A 26,380-nucleotide genomic window follows, 5' to 3' on the forward strand; every position below is an offset into this window, starting at 1 on the left:
TTTGGGTGGGGAGACTTCACAAATCATCTCATCAAGTTTTTGTTGTGTTTACAATAATGGTAGCACCTCCTCTCTGTCTGTATCCTCCTTTAAGTGTGCTAAGTGTGTGTGCGCATGTGTGTGTGTGTGTGTGTGTGAGCAGACTAAATGATTGCAGGCCAGTCAGACTCTCTCTCCTTTTCTTCACCTGCTTATTCTTCTCCTTCTTCTCTTATCTTCTTGTCATTTCCCCACCCTCTTAGAAAGCAGCAGAGCCTAAGGTTGCGGTTTCATTACACTGTTTGTTTTTCTCCCTGGAGGCTATGGGTCATTAGTGTTATTGATGGACACTCAGCACAGTCACAGACCGGGACCAAGTGGAGCAGTCGTGCACATGGTTTTAATATGACGGGTCTAATCAGGACAGGCGTGGTGGCAGAACCACTTGGAGCCTGCTATTGAAATCATCTCATTCTTTGCTCATGGAGTACATCAGAATGTAGCTCATCAAGGCCTTCAGCTCCATGTGTAAAGGAGATGGTACAGCAGATTAGATTTAATGTGTGCTTCAGCGTCAGATATTCTGAACATGTAAACTTAATTATATTACACCATGAGCCATTCTTCCTTTTGTACTCACTTGAATCAAGGATATGTTCAGTGGCTCTATGCTTTTGTCCATATTGAGCGCCATCAAGTGGTGAAAATTCTGAAGTACACCTACATCTAGTTCAACTCTTGCTGAATATATAGTTGCAAGATTATTTTTGCTGAGGTACACACACAGGCTGGCACATCTAAGCCAAAGATGACTTCTTTACACTACACAGATTCCAGAGTGTGGGAGAGTTTCTTGATACCCATCTTTTTGCAGCCTTGGCATTTAACATTTATTTTTCCAGTCAACAACGAAACAAATGGTGCAGGACGTGTTGAGATGATTTCCCCATCATTCTTTTATCTGAGCCAACAGCTTTGTCAGCTGGAGTTCAAAACACTGTGGCCTTCTGGGAGATGTGGTTCAATGCAGAGGGGCAGAAATTATCTCTGGGACGTGGAGCTATGCCTGTAAAGTGATAGAATCTCTTCTGCAAAGACTGGTGTATGCTTAATTACAGAGAAAAAGTACCCATGATGCGATCTTACCTTTTACGGGCTATTTCATCGCCAGTTTCCTGCACCCTTCTCTCTCTCCCTCACTCCCGATAAGCCAGCATGAGTATAACAGGAGGCCATTTCTTTCCTCCAAAAGACTTTTAGCACAAAGAGCATCTTTGTTCCTGCGCCTGTAATAAAACAAAAGTAGCTTTCAAAGTGCTGAGATCGTTTTAAACAAATCAAAATAATGTCTGAATCAGCCCTTTTCCTATCAGCATCATAAAGCAAAAAAGAAAAGCCCTGCTACACACTGCAGTGCAGGGTGGTAAACATATACAACGTTTGGCTTCCACAGGAACTACTTGATCCTATCACTTATATCTTTTAGCATGCCATCTCTTCGTTTATGGCACCGGAGTCTGCTACGGCACCCAGCATTATGTATGGAGGGCTGATCCAGCGGTGCAGTGGCCACCCAGCACTTTGTGGATGGATGGCCTCTCTGGGCCTGTTTGACTGGAAACAGGTGTGTGTCATCTGAAGATGAAGGCCCGGCCGATAAACATTATTGGAGAACATCTGCTGCTTGTCACAACACGGGGCTAGCTGGAGCAGCCCCCCATCCATCAGCCACACCGGAGAGTGGGTGTGGGGGGCTTTCTCCTGCACTGGAGGGCCTGTTCGCCCATCACTCACCTCGGGGATGCAGGACGTGGGGCGCATGTTTGGTCCAGGCACCTGTCTGCCTCTGCCAGACCAGAGCCGCCTTTGGTCAGTGGAATAAAATATGCTCCAGTGCACTTGAAAAATGACTGAGGGAAAGCGCACTTTCTCTTTGACACTAACAATCCACCACCACCACCACCACCACACACACACACACACACACATACACACACCACCTTACACCACCAGTGTAACCTGCTCATGTGCCTCCAGCTCCAACTTGATCTCTTGGTCTCTGGCTGATGAGAGATGCCTGGTTGTGGCCTCACACAAAAACACACACTGACATATCCACACACACAGGATCCTACAGCTCTCTATGACAGCTGGAACTTCCATACTTCCACTACCTTCATACTTCATTCTTTTTTTCTCCATACCTTACTGCACCCTCCCTCCCCACTGAGAATCACAGAGATCAATTTCTTGCAGCACCACCTTCAAAGCACACAAATCAGGCATTTTTTATGTTATTTATTTGGTTCATGGCTCTTTTCCTCCTCGTTTTAGTCAAAGTAAAACCACAGATGATGAAGACAGACTAAGTAAGAAGACAACAGAAAATATAACAGAGTTGAGTTTATCAATTTTGTACAAACAAAACGTATCGATGTAGCACCACTGACATAGCCAGGAAATGAGCGCAGTCAGTTGTGACTCGGTTACTATCGCTCACCTGAGTAAATACAATACAGTTTGTGCAAAAACTAAAATAAAATAAAATTTAAAAAATGTGCACAAGTTATGGCAAATATTAGCAGTAGTGATATGGAATTTGTAATTGTATCTTTAATACTGTACAACCATAAAGTATACAGGTACTACAGAAAAAGTATTAACATCATTGACATTGTTGTTATAGAATTTTCTTGAAGACTTCCAAACTCAATAAACACATGTCTGTAAGAATTACAATGCATGCAAGTTTTGCCTGCAATATTTTGTAACCATCACACTCAACTGAAATAACACAACCCCTGATCAATGCCATTAAATGGAGAGCGTTGCTGATTAATGAAGCTTGTTCGTGTCATTTTCAGACTCCATGAGCCAACTTGGAATAACTTATGGATAGATAATATCTTCTCAGACATTTGTAAAAGTTGAGTGTAATGAGAAATGTCAAGGTCAGAAAATCAGGTGAAAATGAGCTGTGAACCCACAAACCAGTCAGCAAATAATCATAAGCAAGGATTGCTTATTTCTCACATGAGAAAAGAGTAAGTAATGAGATGCCTTGTATGTGAGAAAGGCTTCACTATGATGGAAGTGAACTACCCAAATGTGTGTACTGGACGTTCAACTTTGTTAAAGTTAAGGTTAAAATTCAATCAGAAATGAGTTTTGCTTCTTGTTACCTCATTTGATTGATACTTGTCCTGTGCAGCATTTGGACATATTTTGCCCAGCAGTTAAACTTTTGAAATGAAGCATCTTTGTTGATTCTTGGTTTCAGGAGTAGAAGTAGTATAATCTAACTAATTTATTTAACAAGGTAACAGAATTTTTTGTGGGGGAAAACATATCAGACATAAAGCAGAGTATTTTTCATTTATGTGGAATATTTTTATTATGAGACATCCCATGCGTCAACATTTTTGCCTCTTCTGTTGGACCATAGTTTTGGTGCTGTAGCTATTCATGTATTTCTAAATCTGGTTAAGAGGTATTTAATTTTCACCAGAAATATGCCTGGCATTCTGTTATGTTAACCATCAAGTTTTTTTGCGGACACACACAGAAATAAACTAAATGTTGGTAGTGGCTGTAAAGGCTCTCCAGTGACTCTGATTCAGTAACGTGTCCAAATGCCCTTAAGAAAGAAATCAACCCCTTAACAGCTCATTAAATGGTAATCTGGAAAGAAATTTAACTACTTTCAATCAGCAATAGTCACAAATGTGACGCAGGTATAAGAGTGTTTTGATAAGAAGTCTGCATAACCCTGAAAATTCTTTGAGGGCCCCTCATATGCCCAGTTCACCGGGTGATGATCGCGAGCTCCAGGCCCGGTGATGGAGTACCAGTTTCTGACAGCTGAGTACCAGTTCCACAAAAACATCACCTTTACCCAGATGATCCGAGTAATCTTCCACGGGTCCAAGCCCTGTGTTTGAATGCCCAGTCAGGAGTTCACACCTCTGCTTGGTTTATGTGGTTTTGCTGCCCGCACGTCTCTTTCTTTGGGACACAGAAAAGTTCAGCGGTCCTGGGCTTTGGTGTAGCACTGCTGAAAATCAAGAAGACATCAGCACTATTTGAAAATCAAAAGCAAATGTTCTGGGGTTTTTTTGTAGGAGAAGTAACTGGTACGTGGTCCCCCATGTGTTTGGCTTTGAGGAGGTAAAACGAAGACAGCCTCCAGCCTGGCTCCACGCTGGGTGCAGATTAAAATAACTGTCAGGAGACAGGAGTAGCTATTGAGGGAGACAGGGTGACACACAGAGTGATGGGGCTCAGCCTCTCACACTTCATGACACAGTATTTCACTAAAGCTGGTTCAGCTTTACAGCCCATGACCTTGTGTCTGTGTCGGTGTGTGTGTGTGTGTGTGTGTGTGTGAACCTGTGTCCATTTTGCTTAAATTTGACAATCCAAGTTGTGCGTGCATGTGTGTGTAGCTGTGTGAGCTTAGGTTTACCTTCACTGCAGGTGGGGCCCAGCCAGGTGAGCGGGCACAGGCATCGCCCACTCAGCCCATCACAGCGGGCCCTGTGGGAACACTGGCACGGCAGCGAGCAGCCTGGGCCAAAACGGTCTCCACCACAGTCTGAGAAAGGAACAAAAGAGTGGGAGGGAAGGCACGATTTAAAAGAGGAAGGAGTCCTTGCATTGAGGGAGTGTTCTCTGAATTTCTGCTAAATTTAAATTGAAACACCTTTTTTTCTGATTCACATCAGTGTTGTTCCCTCTAGGTGAAATCTACCTTTTTCACACCTCTGTCCTGTCCTTCCTGGGGGACAGAGGCACCGGCCGGTAGATGGGTCACATGGCGCCTCACCCGCACAGTCACACGATTGTCCACAGTTCAGTCCAAACCTGCCAGCTTCACACCCTGAAAACAAAACACATTCATACCTTCAGGTGTGTTAATGTACTCTGTGACTTAGTACTTAGTGAATCCCCCTTCCCTATGTAGGATGAGAAGGATGGACTGTTGGCTCACTGGAGAGCTCATGGTTTAGACTGGAATAGGCAGAGGATCCTCTACAATCTGCTTTTGTGTTAGTACTTCATCTCTTGTGAAAATAAAAATATAAGAATTTACTATAAGAATATTAAAAAAATATGAATGACAATTTTTGTTAGGTGCACGAAGGCAACTAGAATTACATTTGATTTATTTTGTCATATGAAGGATCATTCAAACTGTATACCTTTAGACTTTAGATTTTACTTCTCTATCTTTATGCACATTTCCTTCTCCTACAAATGTGAGATGACATGTGACTGTGCACAGTAACATATTTAAGGCCCAGAAATAATAATAACACAAGCACAAACAGGCACACAGCTGACTCAAAGACGGTTTCATGCACTCACGTTCAGAAATGCACTGAGCGATTTAATAAGTGTGTACACATTTTCTCACGCAGACAAAGAGATAGAGCCAGGTCGGTCTCCTAAGTCTGCGGCTGCCTTACAGCTGCTCTGCAATGCTCAGTCATATCTCCTGCTGGGACTGAAGTGGCCATTTAGGCGCTCACACTGCGGGTGAAAGCCCCGTGAGCAGGCAGGAGGGCACAAGGATGTAACAGGAATGCATTAAGCAGTCGGGAAACACCTGTCTCTCATCAAATAACCAGCCTGCTCGCCTGCCCACCTACCAACTAGCCTGTCTGTCTGCCTGCCTTTTTGAAAATCTCTTATTCATGTATGCTCATATCTGCAAATGCCCTGTTACAGCTGGACATCCAGGTGGCTGTTACTAATGCACACCGACTTGTGACTATCTGTCATTAATAGTGCTTTTGTCTTCATACTTCTGTTTAACCCCATCTCAAAAACCTCTGAAATGTATTCACTTTAAAATGGGCTCTAACTTTTCTTCCTTCCCCATTCTGCTAGCTCAGTGAAAATGTACTTTAAAGGGTTGTAGTTGATAAGTAATCTTAAGACAGTCATATATACTCACATCTTTGGCATTGTGGGCCATAGTAGCCTGGTGGACACACACATTGGCCTGTCACATGGTCACATGTCTGCCCCACCTTACAGTCACACGTATGGGCACAGTTTACTCCAAAGAAGCCAGGTGGGCATCCTGAGAGACACACAAGTCGCTGAATTCAGGCTAGGGTTACATGCAATCATGTTGAGTCAAAATTGTTCAAGTCACAGTCTGTCGAGCTTTTACTCAAGTGTCAGTGAGGCCACTGTCTGGCAACCTTATCACCACATTTCTTTTAGTATTACAAGTGAGTGTTTGCCTACTGTGTTGACAGGAGTGGCCATAGTATCCAGGAATACAGCTGCAGGTGCCAGTAAAACGGTCGCAGGTCGCATTGTTGAGGCATGGACACTCTTCTGCACAATGAAGACCATATTTTCCCTGTGAACAGGCTGTACACACACGCACACACACACACACACACAATATGATTCAAATGTGCTCCATGAATGACAACGTTAGATAAATCTGACATACTATTACTAATAACACAAACCCTGCTTTAATACTGGGTAATATTGCTTGATTGCTTTTTATGACCAACTTTTAACTACAGAAAACAGAAATAACACAAAAATTACAGAAATGAGCCTGGAGAAATTTTCTAAAACAAGTCAGTTGAAGTGGATCATCTGATAGTCAAATGCAAACTGTTCCACAGTTTAAAAGAGTGCTCTCTTGCAGCTTTGTTGTTTGTTGTTGTTCCCAGTTTCCTGTGGACAAAATACCATTTTGTTCGATTCTCATTATTTTTTTTTGTCATACCTGTGTCACAGCGGGGTCCAGTCCATCCAAGTCCACACTTGCAAGAGCCGTCAGCGGGGTTGCACAGACCCCCGTTCTGACAGCTGCATGTGTTTCTGCACTGCAGGCCGTAGCGCCCCCTGGGACACGCTGGAGAAACATTCAGAGGATATCAGGACAAGATAAGAACTACGCGCCCTGATGTGTACGCTCTGTCCATCGGTCTCTTTCTTGCTCAGACACAAATACAAACACACACACATACACGCACACACACATATAAGATTGCACAAACCACATTCATGTTTATTTAAGAAACAGTTCATTAAAGAGATGGCAAAGTAGCCTAATTTGGCACTGATATAAAAGAATAATCATGTTTCTCTGGGTAATTTAGATTGGAAAAACAATAAGTGAGCCGTCTTTGATTTCCCTGTTTATTTATTTGCTTCCTTGCCAACTTCAGCGACACGGAACACAGAGAACGAGCTACTTATAGGTTTCTGTAAACATTCAACAAGGGGAACTTAAGTGGTGGTATGTCCAAGTACATGCAGGAGGCTAAAGAAGAGAACATTTAGCGCGAGCAGTGATGGAAATCCCCGCTTGCAATCCAGCTGAATTGCTGATAAAGAGAGCGATTAAGACAACCCAACTCTGTCTCTGTTTCCCCGGAAAGCAGCCCTGTGATCATCAGAGGCCTCACACTGAGGAAATGGAGAATTTGTTACTTAAATATACAGTGAAAAATGTTGAAAAATACTCCTTAATTTTAGTGGTTGTTTGTCACTCTCCTGTTAGGCCTCTTATTTCTGAGGAACTCATTAGGGCCAGTGGTTCCCACTGATGCATGTCAGTCTCAGTGTTGACTCTCCCAGAAGGGTGAAAGATAAAAGGCTCAATGTTTGATATCTGTGATGCAGTTTCATTCAGAGTTGAACAATGCATTGCCTCTTGTAGTTTAGCAATCACAGACATCATCAGTTTAGTGCTACCTTGTGTGCACGACTGTCCCATCCTACCAGGGGCACAGATACACTTTCCAGTTACTGGGTGGCACTGGCCTCCTTCCCCACAGGAGCACAGCTTAGCACAGTTCCTCCCATAGTATCCACTCAGACAACCTGTGCAAACAAACATGTCTTCATTCACACAAGAGTATTAATACGAATCCAAAAATAACATGAAAGGAATGGGAAGATGAATATCTTTATTTCATAGGACTGGTGGTTTGGCTCAGTCATGGTTAAACAGAATTTTCCAGTAAAACAATGATGTTGAAATGAAATCACAGAAATAATAATTCCAAATAACGATAGGAAAATAGTGCATTCTAGAGTACAAACAAGTGAAAGTTTTCCTGACTTACTTAAGCTGCAGTCAGCTCCAATGAAGCCAGGAGGACAGTAACAAGCCCCAGTCCTGAAGTCACAGCGACCACCATTGATGCAGTTGCATCTGGACTTGCAGTTTGGCCCAAAAGTCCCTGCTCGGCATCCTGGATACAAACCGTAGCAGCAAATAGAATTTCAAAAAAAGTCAGTGAGCTTGTGCTGATTTTGTTGTTTTTTTTTGCAGGATACACAAGACAGGTCAGCAGAACTAAGAAGCAGAAAAAAGATGTGTCTTGTGCTTAAAGGAAATTCTATATAAAAATATCAACAGTTTCCAGACCATGAAAAATAAAATAAAATTAATTAATTAAACAAGCACCTTAACATAACAACAGATGAACAAAAACTAAAGTTCAGACTGGCTTTTATTTTTGAAAAATAATAACAATATGACATCTTCAATGGGAATCTATCTAAATATGCACTCTACCTGTGATTTCTTACTGACTAAAGGCATATTCATGCATGTCTCACATTAGTCCACACCGTCAGCAGAAACTCAACAGTTCACTTACGTAGCTCACAACGAGCCCCGTAGTAACCCGGTAAGCAGCTACATTTCCCCGTCACGGGATGGCACTGCTCTTGGTCTCCTGAACACTGGCACAGCTGGCTGCAGTTCTGCCCGAACATGCCAGCAGGACAAGCTAAGACGATACATCCAGAAATACATCACATATACAACAGTGGGAGTATTGGGTCATATTTAGAAAGAAGTGGGCATAAGATTTACAGGGAAAACCTGTACAGTACAGCTACAGTACATAGGTCATCTGTAAAGTTTTCAAATACAGTGTTCATATATAAAATATATTTTATATATGCGCACTAGAAAAACATGAACAAGTCCAGCATGATGTTAAGTCATTGCATAGTGATGCAATTAAGACAACAAATGTGGCTTTGAACAAGCGCACGGTTGTGTGAGAGAACAAAGAAAAATGGTATTTGCCATTTGCCTCTGATTACTTGGTGAACATACTGAGATGTTCAGCACTGACTGGCAACAAAAGCAAAACTCCCAACAACTTTCCCCGGTGCCCAAACCCAGATGGACACAGATGAACATTCTTTCACACACTCCTTTGAGCGTACATACGTATGCGCTCATCACAATAATGAATGGAGTCAACAGACAATCAGTCATAGCGAACAAGATGAATCTGTGAACCGAACTTGTTTTCGGGTGAGACCGCAGCACTCAGCTACTCAGTCAGGCAGCAGCAGGCAGCGTGGGGGACAGATAAGAAAGGACTCCAGACTAAAGAGGCAATTACGGCGCTGTCATTATGCATGTCTGCTTTCCAAAGGCCCTTATCCGCCGCTGAGGAGACAAAAACAATGCCTTCTGTTTTACTTGGCAACTGGTGTGTAACATTTATCAGATGTCTGGGGAGAGTGTGAGGAGAGGAAGGCAGCCGAGGTGGTGGAGGGGTAGAAGGAGTGGCGAAGGGCCGAGTAGCGAAGCTGCTTGTTCATATGGAGTCCTGAAGTGTATGGTCTAAATAATGGAACATTAGCATAAAGTCCTGTGACAGTGAGGGTTTAGTGCCGGTGTAGAGTGCATTTCCTAGAATGGAATAAATCGTAATCTATCTCTGGAGGGAGAGAAAAAATAAAAGAAAATTTAATCAGTATTAACACAACGATCCGAGGTGATCATTTCACACCCACGACGCCTTTCCTTCCTGATGGGAGTGGTGTGTTTCGGGGGTGACAGTGTTTCTATCAACAATGGAATGCATAACAGTAATATTAGCCATTTGCCAGGGCTTTCTCAACTACCGCTTACACATAAGGGACATTTATATTTAGTATTTAGTTTAAAATACAGCTGTGTCTCAGACAATAATTTAAATATACACCTAAATCTCACAAGGGAGAATCTTTGTGATTTTGTAGTAAAGCTGTTTATTTTTGCTCAGACAGATTTTTTTTCTTTTCATTCTCACATTTCTCGCAGCCTGGTCCTGCAAGTCCAGCTGGACACCCACACCCCCCCGTCTCGTGGTGACAGGACACCCCAGGCTGGCACTGACACTGCTGGGCACAGGAAGCCCCGTAGGACCCCGGAAGGCAGGCTGGGAGTGGACATATAAGCGCAGGCACAAATAATCGCTTTTACTCTCATGTGCAAAGCTTTTCTGTTGCCACTTTCTTTCCGCCGCAGTTTCCTCTGTCCTGCGTACACTCACGTTTGTCACACCTGGCTCCCCTCCAGCCTGGCTCACACTCACAGCGGCCCGTCACATGGTGGCAACTCGTACTATGGCCGCAGTCACAACTCTGCTCACAGCCCTCTCCAAAGAATCCCTTAGAACACGCTTCAGACAAAAACACACGCGTTCACATTCAGCACACATTAGAGTCTAAAGACAAAACGTTTTTAAAATGTTCCCATTTTCTAATGTGTATTTACCCAAGGCTAATTGCACAAACTGTTTTGACACAGCAAGTTTTATGATTCCAGCAGTAAGTAAACCTTCGCTTTTGCTTTGCTAGTGCTACAAAATACGCTAGTAAATGCAACACAGATGCAAAGTGAGAGAAAGTCAGCAGACAATAGAGGGAAATGTCTTTATATCTCAATGCTCAATACTGTGCATACTATGACAGAGAAAAACTAAAAACGCTAAATAATTACTAACACGTTTTCATGCAATTGTGCTGATGTGAAGTTCAGGAAGTCACCTGATTGGCAGAGCTCTCCTATCCAACCAGGCAGGCACACACATCTTCCTGTCACTCTGTCACATCTCCCTCCATTCAGACAGTTGCAGGACTGGGTGCAGTTCTCTCCGTAACGTCCTTCCTCACACTCTAACAGAGAGGGAAAGGAAACCTCAGGTGGAAGTTACATTCCGGAAATTATTCATCTCATGAATACAAAAGTGTTTGCCCTAGACACTGGAGTGTGAAGACAGGAACGGGTGGACAAAACGTCAAACCTTTAACTCACCTAACTCACAGGCAGCTCCAGTCCAGCCAGGTGGGCAGGAGCACCAGCCGGTCTCACGATCACAAGAGCCTCCATTTTGACACAGGCAATAGCCAGAACAGTGTTCCCCATATTGTCCTGCAGGACAGGCTGGACTCACACACACAAGCAGCACAGCATAGAGAGTTAATGACATCAATGGGTTGTAAGACCAAGAAAATGATATATAGATGATTATACAAAAGGTTAGTGTTCTTGCAAATACTAACAGAAAGGCTACTATGTGTATAAGGGGACACTTTTTTCCAATTAAATAATGATACAAGTAAGAATCTATCTAATATGGATAGAGTATGGTCTATTGATCACTCATATCATCCTTGAGTGTATGGTTCTACACAGCTGAATACTCTACTAACAAGAGGAAGCAGCCCACACAGACTGCCCACCTCGTGGGGTGTGTGTTTTTGTAATTTTACATGTATATGCTTATACCTACACAAAATACTGGGGGGGTATTTGTACTGATCTCAAACCTGAATATTCCCTTAAAAGGACAATAGTAGTGTGTTTACAAATTGTGGCTTTAAGTCTTCTAATTGATATTCATGCTGAAAGAAAATGAATAAAAACAGCAACAACATCAAACAGCATCAAGATATATCCAAATACAAGGAAGCACGATGTAAAACATCAGTAATTTGTAGTAAACATAAAACATGCTAAACCACTTGTGTTTAAAGTAAATAGCTTTTGACAGGGTTTGTCATGCCGAGCGATGAGCTACTCACGCAGTTGGCAGCTGACTCCAGTCCAGCCAGCCGTGCAGCTGCATCGGCCAGTGACGTGGTCACACCTGGCTCCATTCTGACACTCACAGGCCTGACTGCACTGCTCCCCAAAACGACCTTCTGGGCATCCTACCCACCACACACACACACACGCACGCACACACACATCATAATATAACAAAACACATTCAGTATTAACTTAAAATTCAACTGCTAATGCATGAGACCAAAGGGCCAAAGGGCATTTTGAGACATTATGGCTTTCGACACACATACTATAAACTTCTCCTTAATGATCAAAGTCCAAGATGACATTTGGAGTCTACGAAGTAGGAAAATGCGCTAATGACAGAGATGCATCATTAAGTCATGCTAGTGGCTTTCTGCTGACTCTGGCTCTGGCAGTTACAACCACAAAATGGCTGTGGCAAGAGGAAAGTCTTGAATAAGCCTGCAGAATGACAGACTCAGAACTTTAGTGGGCATTTCACTGGATTCATTAAAACAAGGGCATGAAATCCTCAAGAAACTTTAGCATGAGAACACTGATTGGTTTGCTGCTAAAGAGTCCTCTGAGCTATGTTCTCCCTTTCCTAATGCTGATCGCTATGAACACGTGGGTGCATTTATCCAGAATAGACCTCAATTAAAGCATGTATGCCAGAGGGCACTCTCATCCTCCCTGCTTTCTCCACCCTTACCCATCCCTAAAAAAGTCATTGGTGATGTCTCATTATAGAGATAATTGTTCACAAACACATCATAGTTGTGTTTAAGGAGAGGATGTCGTGATGGGTTGCAGTGAGGGCCTCCCTCACACCCCATTTTAATGATGTGGCTTCCATTACCCAAAATGCAGTGTGGTCCTGCCCAGCCGGCGGTGCATAGGCAGGCTCCTGTGATGTGGTGGCAGCGGGCACCGTTCCTGCACTCGCACATCTGGCCACAGTCAAGACCGTAAAAGCCGTCCGGGCACACTGTGGGCCAAGATAAAACATCCGACTGGTTAGAACTGGCAGCTTCATAAAAAAGGAAAGGAAAAGATTGAGATGCCAACTTCTTCTTCTTTTTAGTTCTTTCTCTTCCCTTCCCCATCTCTCACTCTCTTCTCCTCCTCCCACTTTCCCTCTCTGTCTTACCACCTACTGAAAATGCCAATATCAAATTGCAGCACCACGCTGTTGCTGTTCATTTGCAGAGGGTCTGCGTTCGTTAAGTGAGCTCATGTCCCACATGTGTGGTGGATCTGGGCCACATCAAAGTCGACGGCGGCTCGGAGGCTGTTCCCTTTTTTGGGGGTTTGAGGGGGCACAGAGAGCTGGTAATTAGAGCACCTGCTGAGTCCACAGGCCGCACCAATACATGGCAAAACAAAGCCAGGTTACTGTGCCCCCCTGCAACACACACACACACACACACACACACACATACATGCCCACAGTATCACTGCTGATGCAAGGAGATGCCAGTATAAGATCAGTGTATCTGTTTCCCATTCCCATTCCCATAAGTGTGCGTAGAGTCAATTGACACTCAGAGAGTTTGGTAAACATAGTGCCTCCCATCCACAAGAACCTAACCAGAGGCAGTGGGATGAATGAGCCTTTCCACTACTGGGATGTAAATACTGTCAGTAAGCATGACTTCACCAGAGCAGGAAAGAATGACTTTGTTTATTCACAGCCTATTTTTGATCGCTCAAATTGTCCCTGAAGAGATCACATCCTAACTCATGCATGTTACTGTTTTGCAAAACAGAAAAAAATTTCCTCCGTTCTAGTGTTTATTTACAAGACCGCTGCTCTTGCGAACGTCCAAAGTTTGAGTGATTGACAGCAGTTCAAGGCTTTTTTTTCTTCTTCTTTTTTTTTTTTGCTTTGAGTAACCTCTACTGTTTTCTGGTGCAGTAAAATGTGAGAAAATCTGAACCTGGCAAGGGTTTGTTCCAATTGTCCTAGCAGCCAGCAGCTTTTCATTTAATTTATAGACTCCCTCTATCGATCTATAAGGAAAGCAGTGGACCATGTTACCGAAAGAAGCCACAAATTGGGAGGGCAACAGCAATGTGTGACTTGGTGGGTTTATGTACTCTAAATGCCACAATACTCAGGGTGTTTCCCTACAGTTTATGCATCATATCCTCCTTCTCCAGCTCCAGTTGATGATGCTGTCCACTCCTCCTTCATTTGCCTCAAGGCCTCAAACTGGGAAAAGCATCCATCTCACTCAGCAGTTTCTGGCATGGTCATCACTGTGTTCCCACGCTGACAGTATGACGTCTTTGCCTGCCTCTGTAGTGGTTAGGCTGTGATGTTATTAAAGCCATCCCACTGACGATGCTGTCATTTTGGCCCAGCTGGACATTAGGTCTGTGGTGGTACTGTAGCAAAAATCACTGGTTTATCGTCTGTTGTTTATTATTATGATAGCAATCACTGACACCATGGCAACATCGCAGTGTTCTGCATGGAAATGTTTCTGGAACGTTCCTCTGAAATGTCTTTTATTTAGCAATGAAAAAATGGGCTCAATGCATCTATAATGTTAAAAAATAAACATGATGAGTGATGTTCCCCTTTAATGAGGTCTTCATACCAGACACAGTAATCACCTCAACATGTTTAAACACTTTCTTTCCTTTTCAAATGCAGCACACACAGTTTACCGCAGCACACAATATATTAAATCATCAGGGGATATACTGACACGTCTAACTGGCAAAGTTTATTATTTGTTTATGCCAGCAGGGGGCGACTGGTTTCCAAATTAACCACAGAGCAGTGATCTGTCATCCGATGTGAGCATAGTTTCTGCAAGTGTTTGTAAGTGAAGATTCTTCCCTCTGTGTCTTTGTTTATAGGTAGGCACAGAGGATTCAGTCCACACACACATACACACACACTGTACCATCGCTGAAAGACTCCATCTCTAGACTAAATGAGCTCTTTAAGACAGGAGGATTATTTCCAGATCCCTGGTTGTGTAAGAGCCACTGCTGTCAGCCCATAAAGCAGGTCCAGGGACCACACAGCCGGGGAGAGCAGACCACAGAAATAGAGCGGATAGAGAGAACATAGAATAGAACTTCCTGTTGCTATTCAGAGTCTATATACTGAAAGAGTTCAACACAGCAACAACAAAACAACCTAGTTTCTTTGACAATGACGCGGATGTGTGATGCCAGTCAAGCCAGAGCTCTTTTTACTGCGACCAAATGAACTATTTTGATGCAAACATCAAAGCTGTAGACCAGAAACGGAGCATGAGGCGTGTTAATTGAAGAAGTGGTCTGGTGTGCAGGACCCAAGCCAGCACAATAGTTTGTTTCATCTGACAAAACTTGACAGAAATGCTTCGCATCAACCTCAGCTGCACAACAATGCTCAGTGAAACTATGCATTTGCAATAGGAACAATCTTCCTGAGACGCATAGAAAGCAGTGTGTGGATTAAACACTCCGAAGGAATGTCACCCCTTTTCATTTTAACTCTGTGAAACAGATGAACTGGAGAGATCTGGTCCTTCTCACAGCCCAGGCCTCTTCCTGACTTCTCCTGAAGGAAGAGGCCCATCAGAAGACTGAGAAACTGGACACCTCTGTTTGAGGAGAAAAGGCCTTCAGAAAACAGAATCTGGTCAGACCGATAGCCCTCTTTGCAAAGGAACATCCAATCAGAGTGACGTCTGCGTCTGAGGCCATCAGACTGTTATGACTGCGGATGTGAAGCTCTGTTCTAGTGTGACAAGGCCATGATTTACGATGCCCCCGTGTGCTGCAGAGGTGGTATGAGTTTCTAAGCCTGGTAGTGCACTTGCACTAAATCTTACACGTTGTAATAACAAGAGGCCACTTGAAGTTAAAAGACTATAATCAAGAACAAATCTATTAGGTTGTTAAGACTCTTGGACTGTTGGTTTGTCTTTCGGGTCAGTAAAAATATCCCAGCGATGAGAAGAGTATTAGTTACATGAAGGGTTTGCTATGGCAGGATGCTTCACTCTGCAGCCTGTAAAATACAGCCCATGTATCCCAGAATGACTAATGCAAATTATATCTTAGGATCTGTGTGGTTTTAAAGTGGTTTTGCTTATGACATTACATGGACAATCGGATGAATCATCTGTGTGATGATTCACTGAAACTGAGGAAGAGATGAGAAAATTAGAAGAATGTTCTGCAGCGCCCTCTAGTGTATTAGCAGTTAAAAACAAGCAGCACCACCTGTAACGGAGAGAATTATCGCCATCGGTGGGGATGCGGTTGACCCAATGAGCTAACATGTTTGTCCCCTCAAAGTTTAGTGAGGTCAAAGTGGACAGTTTAACAAAGGATATGAGAGTAAAATGTAACTTGGCTAAGTGTCCTAAAACTTTCACTGTTAAATTCATTTTAACCACATTCAAGGATTAAAATTTTGCCAACAATTCAATTTTTACAAAAAATATCCGATGTGAAATTTAGGGCCGCAATTTATGAATAGTTTTAATTTCAATTAATATGACAATTATTTTCTGAATCAATAGATTTATCATTTGATCTGAAAAAAGGCACATAATAATAATAATAATTGCATATAGAATTTCCTAAAGCCCATGATGAAGTATTCAGATTAAGCTTCTGTCGCCCAACCATCAGCTTAAAACCAAAAAATATATATAGGAATACAGAGCAAAGCAGCAAATCCGAACAAGATGGAGTGTTTTGAGTGTGTGTGGGGCAGAAGGAGAGATGAAGGATGGCTTCAGATCACCTGTCTCCTTAGTTTTAAGGAAAAATAAGCAAATCTAATACATTCCTGCCACTTTATGCTTGAAACAAAAGAAATCTTACTTTTCTTACTTTTTTCACAGTAAGTGCCAGCATATCCAGGTGAACATGTGCAGGCTCCACTCACATGGTCACACAGGGCTCCGTTCTGACACTGGCACTGCTGAGCACATCCCTGCCCATAGCTGCCATTCGCACACTCTAACAATGAACACACGAGGCAGGCAGATAAAGAATGATTTAGCAAAAACAATATTTTAAATCTCGAAGTTATAACCAGATGTTGACGGTTAGAAATGTCAATTCAATTCAAATGGTACTTGATATAATGTAGTTGTCATCAGAACTGCTGGAGCTTGAGATACACAACTGAAAGCATTCAATATGCACATCAACTCAAAAGATCATATAAGTGAAAATGACCCCTAGGTGGCAGCATTTAATAAAATATACTTTATCTCACTCTCCACACAGTGGTCTCCGGTGAAGCCGGCCTCACAGGCACACTGACCAGTGACTGGGTCACAGTCCACAGAGATCTCTTTGCACCGGCACTTACTGATGCACCCCTGGCCCCAGTAACCAGATTCACATGCTGTAAAGGTCAGTGAATAGCACAGTGACAATTGAGCACAAGGTTTTCTTAAGTATTTTAAAAACTGCTAATAAATGCTGAATGTTTTGCTTTCACTGTAATTTTTCTGTAATATCTTAAAACCTAACAAACACTGAAGTAACCGACAATTTTTGTAAGGACAATTACAGTTCTTACATGTTGTGCAATCGCGGCCTCTTTTGCCAGGAGGACAGACACAGTGTCCAGTCTGTGGGTCACAAGTAGCTTCAGGGTGGCATGAACAGCGCATTAAGCAGCCTGGTCCATGGAAACCAGGAGGACAATCTGTACACAACATGACATTCCTAGGATCATGCACACATTTGTGACAGACATATGGAACATCTCAACGAATTGCTTTAAACACTAAAATAATCAAAGTCAGCAAACTGCAAACTCTCGGTTCAACCAATTACTCACCTGATGTTAAACACAACAGATTTAGTAGTAGTCCTTGATAGACAAAGAAAATCACTTTTCTTTCTTGAGTGACAGTGTAAAGTCACAAAGACAGGTTAAAACTCACCATTCTGGCAGAGGTTTCCTATGAAGCCTGGCTTGCAGTCACACACACCAGTTGTTTTGTTGCAGGAACCTCTGTTCTCACATTTAGGACAAGGAGACTGGCAATTCAACCCCCAGAATCCATCAGGGCAGTCTGGGAACCATCAGAATCAGAATCAATTTTATTTGCCAAGTACATGTGCCCATAAAAGAAATTTGACCATCAAGTATCTCTCAGATTAAGTGAGCAGTAAGCCACTTACTTTAGTTAAATTGTGAAGCCCCTAATGCTCACTATTACAAAGCAAAGGACAACATTCTACTTGGTTTGGTTTGGAGTTGAGACATCAACAGACAAAAACATCTTGGTAGTTCAGTGGGTTACAGATAATACTGCTGTCTTACAGTGTCAGGGAGACAATGGAGCATAAAAAGCACACAAAATAAACGCACCCTCGTGACAGGAGTGTCCAGTCCTCCCAGCAGGACAGATGCACTGTCCGGTTACCGCATCACATGGGGCTCCTCTGCAGTCACAGGTCAGACGACAGTTCTCACCGTAACTCCTGGGCTGGCAAGCTTGCAACACACAATGGATTAAAGCATTCAATAGAAGGGAGAACGCAACAGACACAGTGTGACACACACACACACAAACACAAGACAGGATTGTGCAATATTGCAAAAAAATGGAAAAAGAAAAAATATACAGTAATAATTTTCTTTTTATTTATTCAGCCTCTGCCAATAGCTTCTGCGGTAGTAACTGCAAGTAAATCGCCCCTGTCATGACCTGGCCTGCAACTCCAGCTGAATTCAAGCCAGAAAATGTGGCTAACTTTTTTTTTCATTTGGCTTTGACAAACCCAGCAAGCCAAGGCCTGGACTGTGCTGACATACTGAATTCAAGCTGTAACTCTGCTCTGCCAGTCCGCTCCTAGGAGACACAAAATCATGTTTTTACCAGAGACTAACAAACTGTATTCTGTATGACTTTATTTCACAATATGAAGGGGTGAACTTTCCATCAACCGGCAGAGTAAACAGAGAGAACACCCTGCTGTGAAGGAACATTCATATTTTCGGCTGTGCACCTGCACTGACCAGGTGAATTCAACAGCGAACCTTATTGATGTCACATACTAAATCCACTCAATCCATCAAAGGTAGCAGAGAATAAATAGAAAAGGACAGAATAAAGAAAGATTTACTGGCAAATTGAATAAGGTTGTGACAAAGGGGGAGAAATTCAGAAACTCACCCATAATAATTTGTGTTGACATAGTTTATCAGAGAGGGCACACATTCACTCAGGCATGAAGTGTGCAACGATAACCACACATGTCGACACACGTGCCAGCCCACGCACTTCTCATATCCACGCACATGCTTACGGTAAGTGTGTCCACAATGAGCCTTTGATTTAAAAACTATGGCCACACGAGGGTGCTGTGGAGTCAAGCTTTGATATGGAAAGTCATTTATTAGCAGTTCTGTTACCATAATACTTAAGAAACGGTCTTATGGTTGCATGCCAGATGTTCGAAAGTCTCTCTAAAACAAAAATGGCGCCGAAAATAAACTACTGCTTCTTACATTCCTTGAAAAGTACCTTAGAATATTTATAGCTGCATTGAGAAGCACAATGTATTAAAGCAGTTTTTTTTGTCTCACCCAGCTGACATTTATCTCCATGAAGGCCTGCAGGACATCGCTGGCTGCACTCTCCAGTCCTGGGGTCACATGACCCTCCACCTGGACAGTCACATGGCTGCTCACAGCCTGTACCGAAGAAGCCGAGCTCACATTCTGCATTGGGACATACACACACACACACACACACACAAACAAACAAAGGGGAAAGATTAAGGAACAATCTCAAAACACATTTACAAACAGTTTGTAAAAGACTGGTGTGCAAAATCATAACCAGCGACTGAATGAGTCTGAGAAAACCACAGCCTGGATTTTGTAGTCAATCACAGCAACTTCCTAAACCATTTTTCATTATGTACCATGTCAAAATTGCAAGAAAACACAGGGCTAAAAGCATATTTCCACTCGGCTACTTACATTACTGCAGCTATAGTCCTGTTACTGCACTGGGCAATAAACCTGAATCTTTATGAAGCTGTCAAATGGTCAAGATGGTCATATAGCCACTAAATCAACTTGTGGCTGAGAGGTTCAAGTTTGGCACTTGACCTGAAAATGTTTGCTGGGTGGATGCAATGTAAGCAAATACAAATCTGAACCATTTCATTCTGACGGTGCTGCGTGCCAAAGCTGTCGCTGGATAAATGAGTTGGTGTTTGGGGAAGTGCTTATACCTTTCTCACACCGCGGGCCGTGGTATGCAGCTTTACAGAAACAGCTCCCTGTTTTGGGGTCACAGCCAGTGGAATGTTCTTGAACACAGTCACATTCCTTGGAACAGCCTGCGCCGTGCGTCCACCTGGGACAAGCTGAGGGCCGGACGAGACCAGTTTTCAAACAGACAAAAAGAATGAGTTCGGCTGACGTACAGAGATGAATGGTTTCAATATGTTCACGTCTGTGCGATATTGTGAAAAAAAATAAACAAGAATAAGAATTAGACCCTTTTTTCCGATGAATAGCAAGAAGTAAAACTTACAATAATGATTCAAGGAAAACAAATAGAATTTTTGTGTGTTTAAGTTTAGGTGGTCAGTTTTAATTAAGAAAAAATGTTGACTTTAAGCCTTCTGTATGATCAGATTACATTTTAGTATGAGCCAAACGAACACACCCATCCACTATGTTATCACAACATCAGACTTTGCAAGCTCAAGAAGTCATTTGACCGCTGGCTCCTGTTTCACTTGATTTACAGAACTTCATCCAAAATTATGGTGCATCATGCGTCCTTGCTACTGTATAACAATGAGTAAATAATGTAAATAATGATGACAGTTTAGGCAAGCAATTTCCTGCAAAGTTTGTTGTGTTGTCAGAGAAGAACTGAGCAAAGACACGTTGAGCATATGCAAAAGCTTTAAAACTGAAGCTCTGCCATGTCCCCTCTGAGTGTTGAGAACAATAAATCTGCATGAATTTTGCCAGCATTGTCCCAACTCAGCAACAAAAACTCCACTCCACCCTGTCCCTCTCGACGCTGGCTTTATGTTAGGTGCAGCTGCAGGCTCTGGTTACACCCTCTCCACCCTCTAAATGTCCCGCTGCAGGATGGAGCAGACAGCTGTGAGAATCTGATAATATTCCTTGCTGCACATTCTTCCATCATTCAGTTTAGTCTTAGAAGAGTGAGCAGCTTCCACACTGAGAAATTAAGAGCAGAAATTCATCATTATGTCCATCCGGAGGCTTAGGAGCAACCCTAAAACACTCGGGGATGTCAACATGGTGACAGAGGAGCTGAGAAATCTTTATTATAAAAGGCTGCTGCCGATAGAGAAGTATTATTCTTTCCATCAGTTTCATTCTCCAAGTTACGAGGATGCAGACTTTGACAACAAACCAATGGTCCTGGTGATGGGTCAGTACTCAACAGGAAAGACAACCTTTATCAGGTAAGAATCAGAACATCCATGCTTAAAATTGCAGTTTGGCAGATGTATTCTCCTGGTGAGTTGGGGGTAATAATGTTTGTAATGGTGGTTTGAACTTGCTTGGCTTCAGGTATCTCATAGAACAAGATTTTCCTGGTAGCAGAGTTGGGCCAGAGCCAACCACTGACTCCTTCACTGCTCTCATGTACGGAGAAGTGGAAGGGATCATCCCCGGCAATGCCCTCACGGTAGATCCCAAAAAGCCCTTTCGCAACCTCGACCCTTTTGGAAATGCCTTTCTGAACAGGTGATGGGAATCAACAGAAAGTTAGAGAGAGAGATAGGAAGAAAGAGGGAGGTGGAGGGAGAGTGAAGAGAAGAGTAACAAAGGAATAAACATTGTGACATTCCAATAGCCTTATTTATTTGTTTAAATGAAGGAAAGTAAGAAAAGAAAGGCTTTATGTTGATTAAGTTTTTCTGTGCAGGTTTCAGTGTGTTCAGGTGCCAAATAAAGTCCTTGAGAGTATCAGCATTATCGACACGCCGGGCATCTTAACTGCTGCTAAAAGAAAACTGAGTCGAGGTGAGACAACATACTTTTCTGATTTTTCCTATTCAGTGTCAGGAGGCGTCTGTGACAGTTAAAGTTGGAAAAGTATCACTGCTGTCAGCAGGATTTAAATTCCTGGTAAGAGAGCAGTCTTAGAAGATGCAATACAATAGAAATGCCTCAACCCAAACATAATTCAAAAAAAGTCAGAAGCACCGCAGATGAAAGTAATATCACAGTTTGTTGGAAGGAGACAATCAGTGAGTAACTGAGCAGCCTTCCCTTTGTTTTACGGACACATTAATCTACGGGTGTAACCAGCAAGGGCCATTGGGACGTGTTGCATGTTCCTCCAGATCTTGAGGCAGCGAGGCTTGCCCCGTTACACACAGCGTTAATGAAAACCTTGTGTTTTCATTCCTTATCCCCAGGCTATGACTTTCCAGCAGTGTTGCGTTGGTTCGCAGAGCGTGTGGATCGAATCATCCTGCTGTTTGATGCACATAAACTCGAGTTTTCTGATGAGCTCACTCGGGCCTTTGGGGCTCTGTGTGGCTATGAGGACAAGTTGCGTGTGGTTCTCAACAAAGCAGACAGGGTGGACTCGCAACAACTCATGAGAGTGTACGGCGCCCTCATGTGGTCGCTGGGGAAAGTGTTCCGAACCCCTGAGATCTTGAGGGTTTACATCGGATCTTTCTGGTCAGAGCCGCGGCAGATATGTGACCACTACCAGCTGATAGAGTTGGAGGAGGAGGATCTTTTGGCTGACATAAGGAACCTGCCGTGCAATGCTGCTGTACGCAAGCTGAATGACCTGGTGAGGAGAGCACGCTTAGTAAGGGTAAGAGAATCTCATTGTTTATTTGCAGCCTATACTTAGGGGAAATATTTTCAAACCTAAATGTAAATTTGGTGATTTTAGATTTCATTTAAGCTTTGTCCCCTCCCAGGCTCATGCCCACATTATCAGCTATCTGAAGCAGGAGATGCCAACAATTTTTTGCAAAGAAAGCAAGAAGCACAATCTGATTTACCAGCTACCTGTGATTTTCACCAAGATTCAGCAACAACATAGAGTCCCAGCTGGCGACTTCCCCGACTGCACCAAGATGCAGGTGAAATGTATATACATGCATATATTAAAATGTATTTACCTAATTATGTTCTGTGAGCCTTACATGTGATTGCACATATTTTCAGGAGAAACTTTTGGGTCAAGATTTCTCAAAGTTCAAGACCCTGAAACCAAGTCTAATGGCTTCCTTGGATAAACTCCTGAGCAATGACATAGCAAATCTGGTGCCTTTACTTCAACAACAAGAACTGAGAAAGAAGTCTCTCCCTGGTGTGTTGGACGGTGACTTTTTGGGAACATTCAGGCCTGAGCATTACAGGAAAGACCCTTTCAAGGAACTCCCCAGAGATGACGAGAGCAGTGAGGCAGATTTCGATGAGTGGGCGGTGGAGAAATTCAAGCCAAAATATGACGAGATTTTCTACAACCTCAGTCCAAGTGAGGGCAAACTGAGTGGCTCCAAAGTCAGAGAGTGGATGATGACCACACTTCTGCCCAGCTCTGTGCTAGCTCATATCTGGCGGCTGTCTGATGTAGATGGTGACGGCATGCTGGACAATGAGGAATTTGCTTTGGCAGTTCATCTTATTGAGGGAAAACTGGAGGGTCACTGGCTCCCGCGAGAGCTGCCGTCTCACCTGGTGCCACCGTCAAAGCGGTTAAGTACAGCCAGTGATGAGTAAACATGTCATTTGAATGAAGCTGGGGATCCATGTACAGTATTTGTATAATTTGTACATAATTTCCTAAATATAACTAAACCTGGTAATAGCAGTTTGTTGTTTACAAACAAAAGTGTATAGTACCTGTTCATGTTATGCATTTGTATATTAACATCATGATGGTTTTGATCCCTGCAAATTTTTCACATCATATTTTCATCACACATTTCACTTCTGCATCCAAATATCCATGGGATAAAGAAAAATTTAGCAATTAACTTCATTTGGGTGGAATTTTCCTTTGGGCTGTGTGTTTGGTCATACCTCACGTAAACAATATTGTATTTTTTAGTCAATGGCATTAAACCTGTAAAGATGACGAGCCAGTGTAATATCATTGTTTGTGATATTGTAATCATCATCATTACCATAATGCTATCAACATTATAATAAAGTCAGCTTGGTACTCACGCAGGTGGCAGAAGCGACCATACAGTCCTGGAGAGCACAGACAGCCTCCATACAGACGATGACAATGTCCATTGTTGGGACAGTTGCACTTTCTTCTGCAGTGCCTCCCGAAGTAACCCCTTGGACAACCTGTAAACATGAGCAATGTCGCTTCAGGACAGGATGCCTACTCTAAAGCAAGCTCCAGCAAAGGCCAACATTTAAACAAGATCACAGATAAAATCAAAAATCGGGATACTGTGCATGTCTCAGATTGTAAGAGAACATCTGTGCTAGTGTCAGAACACATTCAGCACACACTGAATGTTGAGCACAATGGGCACAATGCATCACTTTGCATGTTTTCGAACTGCATTCTTGAGCTTGAATGTTTCTGTTTAATAGAATTTGTCATCCCACTATTTAGTCCACTGAATAATATATGTCGCCTGGCTCAAATTTCCTCCACCATTGCCATGATCTCCCCAGACAAAAAGATTTCCTCTTTTGGTACATTTTTAATTCTAAATGTCTAAAACCTCATTTGTGATGGCTTCACATAAGAGCAAATCGCAAGGCAGGTGCAGTGAGTTTAAGCTGACTTGAAATTTATAAATCATTGGTGCCTAAGTTACAATTGGGATTCTCAGAACCTGCTTAAGCAAAGTTTTTAGACTAACAGAAGTCTAAGTTCAAGAACAAATTTTTAGAAATGACTCCTCTGGAGTTCATGAGCTGTCAAGGGCTACCAAATAATGCATCATAAGATGACTGTCCAAGTATTGACAAGTAGTTTTTACCTGTGAAATAATATAGTTTTACCCTTTGAGACCTCTGAAATTTGTTCAAAACACACAATTTTGAACGATTGAATTGCTCATACTTTATAGAAATACAACCTACAACAGCTTCCTAAGGAGATACTCTTTCAAATTAGGTTACAAGCAAGAACTGTTTGGAACCAGTGCCCTAGAACCTGGTCATATTCACACCTATGTGTGTGTGTGTCTATAGGAATGTATGTATACAAACCATCCTCGCACAGCAGGCCTTGTACCCCAGGGGGGCACAAACACTTCCCGGTCACAGGGTCACACGAGCCTCCGTTCTGACAGCGACACAGGCTGTTACAGGCCTGCCCATAGGTCCCCGGTGGACAAGCTGGAGAGTAGGGAATTAAAAAAAAAGGAAACGTGGGGAAAGGGCAGTGACACCTTAATAGTTGTAGTATGACTTCATGAATCAAACTGTGAGGAATTCCTTTCACACTGAATCACAGACTTATATGAGAGAAGAGAAAGTAAACAGAGTCAAAGGAAGGGTTATGCACCAGTGTTAAGAAGTCAGTAAACACTTCCACCTTCCATCCTGTCTTTCCCCATGGCGTGTGTTCTCCTGACACTCTTAAGCTCTCTGGCCTTGTTAGCAACTACAACATGAACCAGCTGGTGGGTTAAGATATGCTTAGGTGTTACAGTCCACCCTGGGAACGTCTTCTTAAATCCCATGTCGCACTTTCTTCACAGCAGTTATATATCCGTCCATGTAAAGGTAAACCAGTTTGAAATAATCTATGGCATTGCAGCATCTTGTCATACCAATGGAGCTTCACAAACTTGAATCAAAAGTATTGTGTGCATTTCGAGATGCAACCAAATAAATGAACTGTACAGTGGGGAGGGTTGTGTTGACACATCTCTCATCTCATCTTCCCTGTGTCAGTTTTATTATGTACCTCTGTGTCATTCTGTCCAGGGTGCCCTTGTGTTTTTTGCCTTCCTGGTTATTTGGACTCTTGCTTTGCCTAATTCACTTTGCCTCTGTATTTCCATTTCCCCTTTATTTTTTGTTTTTTTTAGAATTTTAGATTATGAGTTGTACTGAAGCTTGTTTCCTGAGTCATGTGTTTGGGTCCTATTCTCCATTGTCCACTAGTTATTACATATGTGGCATTCTGTTTCATAAGGATTGAACTGATACTTGGTGTTTCTTAGGGCATGTTGAGGCAACAAGCAAAACACACAGCAGTTTAAATAGCACAAAATACTTTTATTGCTCTGCCGAAAATATAAAAAGTTGACAAGTTACCTCTGGGCTATGAGTCAAGGTTTTTGGTTTTCTTTTTGGCCACAACTACATACAGTATCTAATCAGTGCTAAGACAGCAATGAAAATTTGCCAAGAGATGATTAGAAAAAGTACTAGCAAAAAGTAAAGTGCACTGATGAGGTACATCAAAATAAAAACCACAATTCTTTAACTGTAATCCATCACAAAAACAAGATGAAGACAGACAAGCTTCAGGTCTTTTAAATATATTTTTGAGTTCTAACTGAGATGTGTGCTGTTTGAGCAACTAAAAGCACAACATAATATCA

At 42.6% G+C, this 26,380-nt stretch overlaps 2 protein-coding genes across 2 annotated transcripts in view; one reads left to right on the plus strand and one right to left on the minus strand.

The window, feature by feature from the left end:
* Nucleotides 1-2,281: 2,281 nt before the first annotated feature.
* megf6 (multiple EGF like domains 6) overlaps nucleotides 2,282-26,380 on the minus strand; it is a 53,516-nt gene continuing 29,417 nt past the window's right edge. The window contains exons 15-38 of the mRNA XM_046389545.1: nucleotides 25,035-25,163; nucleotides 24,024-24,152; nucleotides 20,060-20,194; nucleotides 19,404-19,538; nucleotides 18,183-18,308; nucleotides 17,752-17,883; nucleotides 17,382-17,510; nucleotides 17,073-17,204; nucleotides 16,682-16,810; nucleotides 12,690-12,818; nucleotides 11,842-11,970; nucleotides 11,072-11,200; nucleotides 10,804-10,932; nucleotides 10,308-10,436; nucleotides 10,065-10,193; nucleotides 8,628-8,759; nucleotides 8,088-8,216; nucleotides 7,714-7,842; nucleotides 6,740-6,868; nucleotides 6,238-6,366; nucleotides 5,939-6,067; nucleotides 4,730-4,858; nucleotides 4,445-4,573; nucleotides 2,282-4,033 (exon numbers count right to left, since the gene is read on the minus strand). Of these exons, the coding sequence (XP_046245501.1) occupies nucleotides 3,954-4,033; nucleotides 4,445-4,573; nucleotides 4,730-4,858; nucleotides 5,939-6,067; nucleotides 6,238-6,366; nucleotides 6,740-6,868; nucleotides 7,714-7,842; nucleotides 8,088-8,216; nucleotides 8,628-8,759; nucleotides 10,065-10,193; nucleotides 10,308-10,436; nucleotides 10,804-10,932; nucleotides 11,072-11,200; nucleotides 11,842-11,970; nucleotides 12,690-12,818; nucleotides 16,682-16,810; nucleotides 17,073-17,204; nucleotides 17,382-17,510; nucleotides 17,752-17,883; nucleotides 18,183-18,308; nucleotides 19,404-19,538; nucleotides 20,060-20,194; nucleotides 24,024-24,152; nucleotides 25,035-25,163 (3,065 nt within the window). The 3' untranslated portion in view covers nucleotides 2,282-3,953. The remainder of the gene's footprint in view (nucleotides 4,034-4,444; nucleotides 4,574-4,729; nucleotides 4,859-5,938; nucleotides 6,068-6,237; nucleotides 6,367-6,739; nucleotides 6,869-7,713; nucleotides 7,843-8,087; nucleotides 8,217-8,627; nucleotides 8,760-10,064; nucleotides 10,194-10,307; nucleotides 10,437-10,803; nucleotides 10,933-11,071; nucleotides 11,201-11,841; nucleotides 11,971-12,689; nucleotides 12,819-16,681; nucleotides 16,811-17,072; nucleotides 17,205-17,381; nucleotides 17,511-17,751; nucleotides 17,884-18,182; nucleotides 18,309-19,403; nucleotides 19,539-20,059; nucleotides 20,195-24,023; nucleotides 24,153-25,034; nucleotides 25,164-26,380) is intronic.
* Nucleotides 20,696-25,736, plus strand: LOC124059511 (EH domain-containing protein 2-like). Its single transcript, XM_046389546.1, has 6 exons — nucleotides 20,696-21,280; nucleotides 21,390-21,566; nucleotides 21,748-21,845; nucleotides 22,244-22,656; nucleotides 22,766-22,930; nucleotides 23,016-25,736. Exons 1-6 carry the CDS (start codon nucleotides 21,060-21,062, stop codon nucleotides 23,571-23,573), a joined length of 1,632 nt encoding a protein of 543 aa, XP_046245502.1. The 5' UTR covers nucleotides 20,696-21,059; the 3' UTR covers nucleotides 23,574-25,736.

Source organism: Scatophagus argus, chromosome 5, assembly GCF_020382885.2.
Source record: "Scatophagus argus isolate fScaArg1 chromosome 5, fScaArg1.pri, whole genome shotgun sequence".
NCBI classification, from domain to species: Eukaryota; Metazoa; Chordata; class Actinopteri; family Scatophagidae; genus Scatophagus; species Scatophagus argus.